General features: G+C 39.9%; 1 protein-coding gene across 3 annotated transcripts in view; it reads left to right on the top strand.

Moving 5' to 3' along the window:
- The window catches only part of MPPED1 (metallophosphoesterase domain containing 1), an 81,259-nt gene that overhangs the window by 30,530 nt on the left and 36,297 nt on the right, over nucleotides 1–14,432 (top strand). For all 3 annotated transcript variants that reach the window (XM_038416231.2, XM_038416240.2, XM_043515671.1), the window contains one exon: nucleotides 6,650–6,875. In XM_038416231.2, coding sequence (XP_038272159.1) covers nucleotides 6,650–6,875 — 226 coding nt within the window. The remainder of the gene's footprint in view (nucleotides 1–6,649; nucleotides 6,876–14,432) is intronic.

The raw sequence follows: 14,432 nt of genomic DNA, 5'->3' as shown, positions 1-14,432 counted from the left end.
ACCCAGATTTTTAAGTATCAAGTCCCAGTAGTCTAATAGGAAAGTTTGTGGTAATATCTGTTTATAAAAAGTTCTTCTCTTATAGAAACTGCTTGGCTTAGGTCCAGGCCAGTGTTCCTCCAACATATTTTTGTGTGTGCGGGGAAGGAAGAAATGAGAAACAGGGAGGAAAAGAGAGGGGAGGAGGGGAATAGGGAAGTGTTGAGTTCTTATCCCCACCATAAACCAGTGGCATTGCAAGTGGCTGAGGGAAAAGGAAGCATTGAGCCCCACCTTCCAGGGTGGGAGGCCCTGGAAGTGGCCTGGGGAGAAGATGCTCTAGAGCCCAGTAGCTGAAATTAGAACGGTTTGAAATTCAAAATTTCCATTTTACACAAAATTTCAACATTTCAGAATTTGTTTTAATTTCAAATTTGATTAAAACCAAATATTGTGGATATTTAGTTAACAGAAAATTCTGAAAAAAATTGTTTTGAAAATTTCATTTAAGAAAAAATTAAAAATTTAATTTCAAAACAAAATTTTGAATTTTTTCTTACATTTTTTCCCATGGGAAATTTGTCAGAAATTAATATAATTTCGCACACAAAAATTGGTTTAATTGAAACAGTATTTTCAGATGGAAAACCATTTTGATAAAGGCCATGTTTATACATACAGCACTGCAGCGGCGCAGCTGAATCAATATAACCTCACTGCTGCAGCACATGTGGTGAAGACGCTCTATGCTGACAGAAGAACAGTCTCCCATTGGCATTAAAAAAAAACACCTCCGTGAGAGGCAGAAGCTAAGTCAGCAGAAGCTCTTCCACTGACATTGCGCTGTGTGCACGAGCACTTATGTCGGTGTAATTTGTGTTGCTCGGGGGGGGCTAGTTTATTCACATCCCTGAGTGACATAAATTATGCCAACATAGGCTGTACTGTAGACATAGCCTAAAATTTTGTTACCAACTCTAGCTAGAATTTTCCCTGCATAGTATATTGTTTTCCAGCAGGGAGCAGCTATACATGTGCATCTTCGGGGGGAGTCTTTGGAAGTTTTGCAGACCAGAATAAGCAGTCATAAGAATATATAGTTTCCCAAAATTCCAGACTTCCTTCTTTTCCTTTAGCATTAAATACATCTGTAAGTCACACTGGACATGTGTATGTTACGTTATGGCATTCCTGAATGGCATATCTGTTTCTTATGTGCTCTCATATGCCTTATACTCTCAATGGGAGCTATAGTTTGTACTGCATCCATATGCAGAATTCCCATGAGAGCAGTGTATGGTCTCAAATTTGTTTGCACACACACAGCTAGCTCCCTTTCCATCCCAGGTCTGCTGCTTCCCTATTAGCAGAGCCAAACACTAATACCAATGTTTTTAAAAGCAACTAGGTATACAAGAAACTTTTACTGCACTAAGTAGAATGTATAAATTCTTCCTATTAAATTGCTTCTCTGCAGTGGAGTTATTCTGTTAAAGAGAGAGTATTTTCAATGACAATAACTTTTCAACTTGTTTTCCTCAAATGTTGCATCTCTGATTATGACATTAATATAAACTCATTTACATTAGTTATTGGTGAAAATAGTAAAAAGGCTGTGAAATGACATAATGAATCATGTTCTGCCCCATCGTGGGGGGATAGACTGGAGGACCTCTTGAAATCCTTTCCACCCCTATGTTGCTATGATTCATCAAAGCTTTTAAAATTTCAGAAAATTCCATGCAGAATTGTCAATATATTTAAGATAAATATTAATTTCTAAATGATCTGTTGGTCAAATGAGAAATAGTACTCATAACTTTAAATGAGAATTAGTCTAATTTTCAGCATTTCAGGTTTTTAAAAATTCTTTCTTTGTTGTTTTTCAGATAACCCTCGTATATAGTACATAACTACATAAAAATAACAGTGAAGGAAAATAACCGTGTAACAAGAAATCCATCCAAAGATTTTAGGGGCTTGCTTCAGGATAATCTAAGTACTAAACATATGTAGGCAAAAAAGTTGCTGATTTAATGTAATGGTTAATGTGTAAATATATTGCACGAGTGAGCTTTGATGTTTGCCAAGAGCTCAGACCTGCAGTATAGGGCATTCAAGAGGCACTCAGTACCTCGCAGGGTTGAGCTTATGTTGCCTGATTCTGTTCCTACTAAAATCAGTAGGCATTTTGCCATTGACTTCAAAGGTAGGAGCATCAGGCCCACAGGGCAGAGAAATTCGTACAGTGCTCCGAAAATAGCATAGGACTGAGAAAATCTCTGTATCTGCAGTAAACTGAGCACTGTTGTGTAGTGAGCATGATAAGATCAAGGCAGAAAAGAACCACAGTAATATAGAACCATATTCTGCAGCCCTGAGAATGGTCCAGTGCTTCTGTCTGTCACAAATTATATTCACATTCCTATGGATTCAACCCTAATCAATCAGATACAAATGAAGACCCTGATTTTTCAAAGACTTATGCATGCACTTAAATTTACACCCTGTGAGTAGTCAGTATGACAAGTTAAGCATGTTCATAAGTCTTTGCAGGATCAGGATTTAAAGATTTTGTTAGAAGGTAACAAAAATGTGGAGAAAAAAACTGCCAAAAATCAGCTATTTTTGCTGTTTTCTATACAATGGCCCTCTTAATTTAAGTGAAAAGAGGGTATGAAGGGTGCTGGGGCGGGGGGGAGAAGGGGGTGGAGATAAAAAGGGGGAATAGATTTAGCAAGTTCCAGCTTGGTATGGAATGAAAGAAACAAAGAAAGCTGAGCTGCAAACTCATCAAAAACAGAGCTGTTAATTGAAAAGCTGACAGACCTGTAACTACAGCAGAGATTCTGGCCGCCACTATAATAAATGTAACTGTACGTTTAGAGTAATTTGCTAATTTGCCTAAGTAACACCCACAGACAGCAACATGACATAAATACATTAGCGGAAGCAACAACTATAACCAGCTCATACAGATTCTTGGCTAGTAGATAGATGGATCAGATGAGCTGGAAAAGAGTTAGAAAATAGAATAGAAATGGAATTGTTAACAAAACTATGGCATGCAATTTTCTTCAGTATTTGTCAAAGGCAATGGTATTGCTGTATCATACTTGTGAATGCCTAGACATACTGTAATACTTATGTTACATTATCAGCCTGTGTGTGTATGTGATATATGGACATGTGTTAGACATTCTGCAGAATGTTAAGCGCTTCAAGAATTGGAAATAAAAATATTTTAATTTAAAAAAATGCTTAAAATAAGTAATTGACTCTCCAGCATTCATCATCTAAATGTACTAGAAAATCATAAATCAGAAAAGTGTTTCTGCTAAGGAATCTGCCATTGGGGAATTGCATTTATGGTCCACAGGAAAGAATTGAATATTGGTATAATATTAACATAAAAACAGAGTACAAAACTTATTTTTAATGTTAGCTCAGCATTCCAAAATGTACTGAAACGCAACATCCTGGTATCCTATTTTTAAATTTGCTGAAAAAAACAGGTAATACTAAGTGTAAATGCTGATTTTTCTTAAAAAATAAAATAAAATAAAATAAAAATCCTATTGGTAATGGGCTATTGACTCAGAGCCGAAGTTCAGTCAGAGCATGTCATCAGTATGATGTATAGCTGTGTTGGCTATGGGAGTTTGAACATGGTGAGCCTCCTCTGTATGTTTTCACTGCTGTTTCCTGCACTAAGGAGCAAATCCTGCTCCCAGTACTGTGGTTATGGAAGGCTATGCTGCAGAACGGGTACAGCTCTGCTGTTCAGGCTTGAAGAGTCGGCACATAAGGTGCTTGTGCCGTAGCTCTGTGGGACACTCAGCATATCACTGTGGAGTAAGAATGTATCATCTCATAGGTGAGGGGATGATGGATTTGCCATTGGTCATCAGGTAGTGCACTGTTTCTGGTCATCTTCCTCCCCCTCCCTGCTGACATAGGTCAGAGGCTGGTATTGCAGCCACGGAGCAGCTTCACTGTCAGTCCATGACCTGGAGGGGAAGAATCTTTCTATCTCTAATCTCTGAGGTGACGCTTTGTGTTCAGGAGTGGACTTGTGGCTAAGTGCTTGATTTCACCCAGTGCATCCACCCCACTTCAGTGCCTGTGTAGATAGGGCAAGCATATGGGATATGTTCTGCTGGGTACTCGTGTGCATTTGTGCTTACAGAGCACTCAGTGTCGCATTATTTTCTAGAGCCTCTTCTGTGTTTTGCCAGCATCCTTATATTGCTGGCGTGACTGTGCTGCCTGTGGGAGCCAGCTGAGGTCACTCAATCAGGGTGAACTGCAGACAGAATGGGGCAAACAAATCCCAAACGCTGGTGGATATTCCAATACTTAGATTTACCAAGCCAGCACAAAACAGCTTCTATAGCACCTCCCTGGTTACTCAGAAGTCCAAATAATGCAGTTCCCTAAAAGTATCCAGCCTCAGGCCTCCATCCAGACACACATGTCAAACATATGATGATAAATTCTGAAAATCTTATTTCATTATATAAAGAAAAGATTCTCCTGACCCCAAAGGACGAAGCCCCAGACCCAGGTCAAATAATAACTTAGATCTAACCCCAAATACACGCTTATAGTCAATTCTTATTGACTAAACTAAAATTTATGAAAAAAGAAGAGAGAGAGTGTGTCGGTTAAAAGATGAATGTACATACAGACTTGAGTTCAATTCCTGAGGTTCAGATACATAGCAGAGATGAGCTTGTAGTTGCCAAAAGTCCTTTTAGAAATAGTCCATAGGTGACAGTTCAATGTCCATATTCAGGGCGACTTCAGTCAGTGACTGGGGATCTCAATCCTTATGGCTTAAGGTTTCCCCCTCTTGAAACCCAAAGCAGATCTGAGATGAAGAAGGATCGTGTCCCAAGGTCTTTATACATTTCCAGCAGCCTTTTGGCCTGAGAATACAATAGGCTTGACTTTCCTTCTTCCAAACATCATGGCAATTAGCACAGGATAATTTATCCATTAAACAGTTTGGATACAGGTTATCACAACCTTCAAAGAGACATAGACAATAATAAATCCCATAAAGAAAAGGAGTACTTGTGGCACCTTAGAGACTAACAAATTTATTCGAGCATAAGCTTTCGTGAGCTACAGCTCATTTCTTTGGATGCATCATGAAAGCTCATGCTCAAATAAATTTGTTAGTCTCTAAGGTGCCACAAGTACTCCTTTTCTTTTTGCAAATACAGACTAACACGGCTGCTACTCTGAAATAAATCCCATGTGGATATATTTTATTCCTCAGTCCTACCCATGCCAACTTTTATGCCACTTTATTTAGATGTGGTGATTGGTATCACCCGTTACTTTTGCTCTGAATTGGGCTCGGAGTTATCAGTGAAGTTTTATATAATGTTACCTTGTCAGATTTTTGGGGGGATTAAAAACCACTAGGTTTTTGTGGATTTAGTTAACTACCATGCATTTGCAGTGAAGTCATTCCCCTTCCCTCCCCCCCACCGCCCAACCTACCTTCACTAGTACAAAAGCAATGTTAGGTCCTGCCCATATTCTGTCTGGAAGCAGCCTTATTCAATGTTTTCCTCTTCCTTATGTATCTTTTAGTCTCCTCTTTGTCCTCTGTAGACACATTCCGAAGGTTTGTGTTAGGGTCCCTCAGGTGATCCTTGCTTTCAAGTACAGGGTCCAGCTGATAATCACTTGGAGTCAGGTAGGAATTTTTCTGTTGTAGTGCTGCTGCTCAGGAGTTTGTGTGTGAGAGAGAGTTTGTGGGCAGAGGAATTAGGGATTCTTGCTGTCCTGTGGTATATACGGTAAGGATCAACACTCAGAGCTAGGATAATATTGAACACTCTTCACTGTGTATGATGAGTTCACTGCTTTGACTGTTATCTTGTTAGCATTCTTCATTTGCAAGCACTCACAAAATTTTCCTAGTAGGCAGAAGTTTTCTACGCTACATTGATCTTAGCTTTTTGCAATTTTATTGTTGCAGCTTTGAGGGTAAGTGGCCCCCTGTGGTTGTTTTAACCCCTTTCCCAAAACTTGGACAGAGGTTTGAAAATGGGTAGGGCTAAAGGCTATGGGGGAAGGCAAATCAGGCACAGATACAAAGGATCCCAATAGGTAAGTATGAGCCCTATCTTGGTTGAAGGTTTGGCTTCTGGAGTGTTGCAAAGGAGGTCTATTAGTCTGGCAGAAGCTTTGGACGTGTAAGGCGTCTTTACTATGAAATGATATTTAAGCACTAGCAGGTGGCAGGAAATTTAGAGGTGGTGTTTTTTTAATAAGGATTATGATCAGTGGCTTTTATACCCAAACATTTGTCTGAGAGTTTTATTGTAATCATGACAAGTGGAAGCTGTAACCAATGGTAAGTAAATACCATGCATAGGTGTGCATAATTTTTTTAAAAATATTAAATAGTTAAGGCAGAGTCATCACACTACTTCCATGTATATAAAGAGTCAAATTCTGCTATTGGAAAGGTGCATGTCACTACCATTGAAGTCAATGGTAGTTATGTTCACACATCTCAGGGCAGAATTTGGTTGTTTCAGATGTGTAAGAATGTTGTGTGGTACTGTTTTGTGTTTCTTGTTTCTTTTATTCAGTTTTCAGAAACTGAAATATAACTGAAGTTTGTTGTTGTTTTTCACTATTTTAGGTAGCCTGCCATATGAATACAAGATTGTGATAGCAGGAAATCATGAATTGACCTTTGACCAAGAGTTCATGGCAGACTTAATCAAGCAGGACTTTTACTATTTTCCCTCTGTGTCTAAGCTGAAACCAGAGAGCTATGAAAATGTGCAGTCTCTTCTAACAAATTGCATCTATCTTCAAGACTCTGAAGTGACGGTGAGGGGGTTCAGAATATATGGCTCTCCTTGGTAAGCAGCTCTTTAACATAAATAAATAAAATTATAGCATTGATTACTACCACACCAGCCATTTCATGCCCTTCAGTCATATTTGGATTAGTGTGTGAATAAAAGAGGAATAATCAGTTTTATAAACTTATTTTTTTGTAGCTCATTTTTCCTTTGGCAAAATGTCTGACTATAAGAGTATGTGGATCATTAAATCAATGAGACAAAGATAAGATAATGTATCCTTTAGACACTCATTCAAGAGCAAGCCATTTAAATATTCCATGTAGCTTTAACTTGGTATGTGGAAAGAATATACAATTTAACAAGTTTACATTATTACAGTTTAATTTGAGTGCATTGCAAATATGTCTTAAGTTTGTCCTTTGATATTGAAAGCTCACTATTTTAGATATATTGTCATTCAGTGAAGAGAATATATATTTCTCTTTTTCTCTCTCTTAGTTTACTATGAGCTGCTATCCCTCAGAATGTTGTTTTTCTTTTATATATTAATACTCTTCATCAAGATGCAGTTTAGTTTCTGGAATAATGTTGGCTTTTATAGTAACCCATCAGTGGCTAACCAGTATTTCACAGTTTTCCCTCTGCTGTACACTGAGGCCACTTGGAACTTTTTTGTGATTAAAAAGGAGAAAACTCTGGTCCAGTGGCTTCCAAAGGACTGGGCCTTACCACTTCATCTAAAGAAGAAATTCTCCATTAGGTTGCAGACTGAACTCTTCAGGGAGTCCCTCTGTGTCTCATTGGTGGATAAGTAAAATGAAGTTTGCTCTTCTGTTACTGAAGTTGTAAATCTGGTACATTTCATGAACACTGTATGCATATTTAAAGGAAATTAACATTCTATTTTAAAAGGTAGGTTTTCAGGGAATATGTTTTCTTCCTTTTGAAATCACATCAGGCTGGAATGTAGCAAACAAGTTGTCAGACCTGATACATATACCCTTTGTGGATTCTCACAGTGTGAATAAACTGTGAAATCTACTGGAAACTTTTTTTTTAATGAAAATTGGCATTTTCCCATTTCGTTGCTTGAGCTGGGTGTTAATTTTTCCCAAGCTTATTATTCTATATTTATCTATATTAAAATCTCATCCCACTTCAGTACGCCCATCTCTCCTGGCTTTCTAGATATTTCTTTATTTTCAACCTACCCACCTGCTGTGTTGAAGCTTAATTTAATCCTGAGTTTCCTGTACATTCAATCAATGTACAATTTATTTTGTTTTCCAAATTATTCAGGAAGATATAAAATTATTCAATCACAATGTAAAATTTTGGAGTATGCCACTTGCCACCTCTTCCCAGTTTGATATTTAAGTTTAAATACAGTAACTATGCTCTGTTTTCAGTGTGGCTGGCAATTTAGTATTTTCACTACAATAATCCTAATCAGTCATCATATTTTCAATGTTAGTATTAATTTTTCAGCAATAATGTACCAAAAGTCTCATTTAAAAGACATATCTATTTAAATTTAATTTATTTAAGTAGAGGCTCAAGGAAACCATTTGAACTTCCTGTACCTATGCAAATCCATGAAAGTCTCCTGGGGACATCTTTGCCTACCCACGAATATGAAATGTTACGGTTAAATTAAATCTATTATTTTCACTTGTCCACTAACCCTGTAATTTGGCTCAATTTCTGTGTGCTATCAGGTTTTTCTGGCTTGACTTGTTCTTTATGAATCTTTGGTGCTTCCCATTCATTCTGTTACTCTCTTCTAAGTACTTATTTACTAATTTATTCTAAAGATAGTTCTGAACTGTAGTGTTAGAACTGGATCAAAACTTCCTCATTGTTTGACAGTGTTGAGATCCAAGGAGTTGGTTCAGCTAAAGGATAAGCTGGCAAAATTTAACTGAAGATCTGTGCTGCCTTATAAAAAGGTCAGAGTTTCCTGATGGTGGAACTTCAGCCAGGAGGCTGGGTTACAGTGGGGCAAAGTGACCACAACCTCATTTTTGGGGACATGACAAAAATTCAAGTGCAACAGAGCATCAACAATTGGTGTTGCTGCCCAAAACGGGGCATAGCCCATGTGCCTAGGAGTCCTCTGATTCAATACCTGTCTGGAGACAAGTGGTGCAAGTAGATTTTAACTCTTACTGGTACAGTACTGACCCCCCTGTAATGGGGTGGCTGCCCCACTCCAGGAGAACAGGGGTTAAAAGCAGCCCTTGGAGAGGGCTGTGGCTGGGACCCAATTAAAAAAGGGATTAAGAGCAGCTGAGGGAGGCTGGCTGGCTAGCTGGCCCTACGTTTGGCCAGCTCCATCAGGGCACAGCTGGCCCTGATAAAAGGTTGGTGAGCCAGGAGAAGGGAGTCTCACTCCAGTCGTGGAGTGGGAAGGACCTAGCTGCCTAGGAGCACAGGGTGCCTGAAGCAGAGCAGTGCTGGGGAAGGGAAAGAGGAACCGGGGAGCTCCAGCCTGGAAACTCCCCAGGCTGAGGCTGTGTTAAAGGCCTAAGGAGGCACTGGGGCTACAGCGGCCAACCCCCTTGCCAGTGATGAGTGGCCATCACAGACTGCAGTTTGCCCCAGGGAAAGCGGGTTAGCTGATGACTGGCAGTAGCCACTGAGGCAAGGAACCAGTGCCCTGCACCAGCAGCTCCTCCGGCGCAGCTGTACCATCCCCAGCCCTGTCCTCTGGCAGGGCTGTACAGACAGGAGACACAGCTGCGTAGAAGGGCTGGGGGCGGTACAGCCATGCCAGAGGAGCAGCTGGCTTGAGGTGCTGACTCCTGGGAGCAGCAGCCCCACATTCTGCTCCTTTCACTGCTGCAGTTCAGCGGATACCAATTTCTATCCACGGGTATCCGCACAGGGCTATACAATTTAGTCTTGAAAATGTGTCTTAATGTCCTAACGGCGTACCTGACTGTACCAGCTTACTTGCAGCACTGCTGGAGACTCTCCCACTGTGAGAGTGCCCATGGAACTGTGATGGGAATTAAAGCTGCCCTCCCACACCCCACACTGCCTCGTTCCCATAGGAGTGACTCTCCTCTGGGAGCAAGGAGCTTTGCTGGCCAGGTGCTTCTTCTGTTGCAATATAAGCCTCACTGCACTAACTGCTGAATTAGACCCAATGTCTTGCTTATATTGTTTTGTTTTTGTTTGTTTGTTGTTTTTATGGAATGCTAATTACAGTTTCCATGCTGATATTCCAGTCAAGTAAAAATCACTCTTGATTACGCAACCAGAATGGCACATTCGGTAGAAACTAAACCAAACCAACCGCACAGTAAGCAGAGAAGCAGTGTGCGTTAAACTTGAACCATGTGTCTGGATTTCAAAAGTGATTAATTTAATGAGTAATAATTATGAATGTTAACTTTTAATTTAAACTTTATTCCTATTTTTAAACTTTATGCATTCAGACCTGGAACCTTTGTCACAGATTTTCTGGGAAATTAATCTCAATCCTTTTATACAAAATAGCAATTATGATCTCAAAAGAATGATAGGAGGCTAGTGAAAGCTTTCCTTGGATTTTTTTCTTGTCTTGCACCACAATACTCTATGTTCCTGATAGTCCCCAAAGTCCTCATTGATACCTTAAAATAGTTCCTAAAACTTTCCCGCAGAGCTCAACAAGAAAGCTGAGTAGTTTCTTGCTGAGTCTCCTAACACACTTTCTTTCAATAATGCCAGATCTTGAGATTATGTATATAAATTAGCTTTTAAAATGGTTTGGTTATCTCTCTCCTAATTAATGTTCCCATGTGCTGGTTAGGGATATATGTTGTCTAATTCTGAAAACCCCTCACAAGAAATCTTTATCAGTTATTATTCTGAATATAGATGGACTAAATTACTCATTTTTCATTCTACTTAATCTAATTGAAGGAGGCATTGCCTAGTGGTTAAGTGGGACTGAGTTTCAGTACTCTCCTGGGTTTCTGTTCCTGGCTCTATCACTGACCCTGTGCCTCCATTAGAACTAATCTAAAAATGAGTATAAATCACAGCGACCATACATCTCTGAGGTAGGTGAGGCTAATTCATGTTTGCAATGTACTCTGAGAACCTCAGATGTAAGATGCTAGAGAAATGCAGTTTTTTTGTTATTGTTTACATTATACATATCCTCCACTGTACAAGTTGAAGTTGGTTTAGTTACAAAGTAAAGCGTGAAAGCTGGATTGGTTTGTTTTTCTTGCTTGTGGCACCTTAGAGACTAACAAATTTATTAGAGCATAAGCTTTCGTGAGCTACAGCTCACTTCATCGGATGCATTTGGTGAAAAAAACAGAGGAGAGATATATAAATCTCTCCTCTGTTTTTTCCACCAAATGCATCCGATGAAGTGAGCTGTAGCTCACGAAAGCTTATGCTCTAATAAATTTGTTAGTCTCTAAGGTGCCACAAGTACTCCTTTTCTTTTTGCGAATACAGACTAACACGGCTGCTACTCTGAAACCTGTCTTTATCTTGCTTGTCTCCCAAAGCCTTTCAGCCAGTACCGCTTGTGGGTGGCTAATATTTTTAGTTGCACGTTTGTACTAATATCATCTGACCTCCAATATAATCTAAAAGACAATCACTTTGTCTAATTACAAAGAAAATAGAAAAGGAGTACTTGTGGCACCTTAGAGACTAACAAATTTATTAGAGCATAAGCTTTCGTGAGCTACAGCTCACTTCATCGGATGCATTTGGTGGAAAAAACAGAGGAGAGATTTATATACACACACACAGAGAACATGAAACAATGGGTTTATCATACACACTGTAAGGAGAGTGATCACTTAAGATAAGCCATCACCAACAGCAGGGGGGGGGAAGGAGGAAAACCTTTCATGGTGACAAGCAGGTAGGCTAATTCCAGCAGTTAACAAGAATATCAGAGGAACAGTGGGGGGTGGGGTGGGAGGGAGAAATACCATGGGGAAATAGTTTTACTTTGTATAATGACTCATCCACTCTCAGTCTCTATTCAAGCCTAAGTTAATTGTATCCAGTTTGCAAATTAATTCCAATTCAGCAGTCTCTCGTTGGAGTCTGTTTTTGAAGCTTTTTTGTTGAGGTATAGCCACTCTTAGGTCTGTGATCGAGTGACCAGAGAGATTGAAGTGTTCTCCAACGCCACTAGCCATCACCTTCAGCCCCCAACTAAAACCTCTCCAACGCATCATCAAGGATCTACAACCTATCCTGAAGGACGAGCCATCATTCTCACAGATCTTGGGAGACAGACCAGTCCTTGCTTACAGACAGCTCCCCAATCTGAAGCATATACTCACCAGCAACCACACACCACACAACAGAACCACTAACCCAGGAACCTATCCTTGCAACAAAGCCCGTTGCCAACTCTGTCCACATATCTATTCAGGGGATACCATCATAGGGCCTAATCACATCAGCCACACTATCAGAGGCTCGTTCACCTGCGCATCTACCAATGTGATATATGCCATCATGTGCCAGCAATGCCCCTCTGCCATGTACATTGGCCAAACTGGACAGTCTCTACGTAAAAGAATGAATGGACACAAATCAGACGTCAAGAATTATAACATTCAAAAACCAGTTGGAGAACACTTCAATCTCTCTGGTCACTCGATCACAGACCTAAGAGTGGCTATACTTCAACAAAAAAGCTTCAAAAACAGACTCCAACGAGAGACTGCTGAATTGGAATTAATTTGCAAACTGGATACAATTAACTTAGGCTTGAATAGAGACTGGGAATGGATGAGTCATTACACAAAGTAAAACTATTTCCCCATGGTATTTCTCCCTCCCACCCCACCCCCCACTGTTCCTCTGATATTCTTGTTAACTGCTGGAATTAGCCTACCTTGCTTGTCACCATGAAAGGTTTTCCTCCTTTCCCCCCCCCTGCTGCTGGTGATGACTTATCTTAAGTGATCACTCTCCTTACAGTGTGTATGATAAACCCATTGTTTCATGTTCTCTGTGTGTGTGTATATAAATCTCTCCTCTGTTTTTTCCACCAAATGCATCCGATAAAGTGAGCTGTAGCTCACGAAAGCTTATGCTCTAATAAATTTGTTAGTCTCTAAGGTGCCACAAGTACTCCTTTTCTTTTTGCGAATACAGACTAACACGGCTGCTACTCTGAAACTTACAAAGAAAATAAAACACTATCCTGCTCTCCTCAAAATTAGTGACAAAACTCCCATTGACTTCATGGTGCAAGATTGGGTTCTTAATCACTAACCCAAAATTTTAACACCCTTTGATATTCGATTATTGTGAATTATATTTAACAGGAAAAACATCTTGAAACAGATCATGACATAAAGTACAATAGTTACCATTAAAAAGTCAACATTTACCACACACTGATAATCTTAGAATAGGTAATAAGTGTGTGTCAGATGCCACTGGATATTGTTGACTTTTAAAAGGCTAGCATCAGAGATGTGAAAAAAGACTTTGCTTCTAACTTTAGTTAGAGAGTATTGTAAATCGGTAAATTTCAGAGTTATAAGATAGTATATGTTACATACTTTATTTCTGGCTATTTTGAGAAAGTTTAAACTAATTGCTAAATTAACCCAAATTGTTTAAGTATAAAACCTATGCGGTGATCCTTATGATTTCTGAAACTTTCAAAGGATGAAGTGGTTTTTTCAATGTTATATTTTTATTTTTTTTATTTAAGGACTCCAGCTATGGATCTAGACCTCATTGTGCTAGGCCGTATACAATCTTTAACAAAAAAATCCCTGTCCCAGAGACCTTGTGATTTTTGTGTCAGATAGGATACAGCAGGTGAACAACACAGATAAATGGGTTGGAGATATTGGGATGAGATAACAATAAAACAGTTTAGCATAAAAGCAGAACGTCTTCCTTGCATCATCAAACTGGAGTTCTCCTGAGTGTTACTCCTAGGAGGGTATTGCCCACTGAAACACATAACAGACCCAATCACTGAATGGGTACATTGAAACAATGAAACCTATTAAGAGCTATCTTAGAAAAGTCTGTGTGTGTGTCAGATCATAGATTACATATAAAAAATGTACTGTAAGGTGCTGGCTTGTCCCCAGCCCACAAGGGAGTGTCTGCCACAGCAAAAGGCTCTTTTGCAGGCAGTTTTATTTCTCAAACATGCACAAAAACCTGTCAAACATAGTTCCTCAGCCCATTGTGGACTGTGGCTCCCTGATGATTTTTTCCCTTTACCTCTCTCAATTTCTCATGTTTCAGGGCCCATGACAGGGTTAACTGAGCCTACCCTCCCAGGGCTCTGTCCCTGGATCCCCTTTCCCCCAGCAGGTTCCTACTGCCTCTTCTTCCAGGGCACTCTGCCAGCCACTCTCAGGGAATTTCTTGCTGTTCCTGCTCCCACTACCTGGCTTCTGGCCTGTCTCCACAGTGCCAAGGAACAGACAAGAAGAGTTCCAGGTCATGTATCTCTGCTCCTTTCCTGACTGCATCTCAGGTCTGACTCACCCATGCTCTGCCCAGGTGCCTTCTCTTATATGTGGGGGGTCAGCTGACCAGTCCTAGATGCACTGGCCACTTCCCTCGTAAAGGGCTGGTGCCACCCTGTGACACTTGCCTTTG

This window comes from Dermochelys coriacea, chromosome 1, assembly GCF_009764565.3.
Source record: "Dermochelys coriacea isolate rDerCor1 chromosome 1, rDerCor1.pri.v4, whole genome shotgun sequence".
Lineage (NCBI taxonomy): Eukaryota > Metazoa > Chordata > Testudines > Dermochelyidae > Dermochelys > Dermochelys coriacea.
Note: the sequence above shows the minus strand (reverse complement) of the source record. Positions and strands in the feature narration are given on the sequence as shown.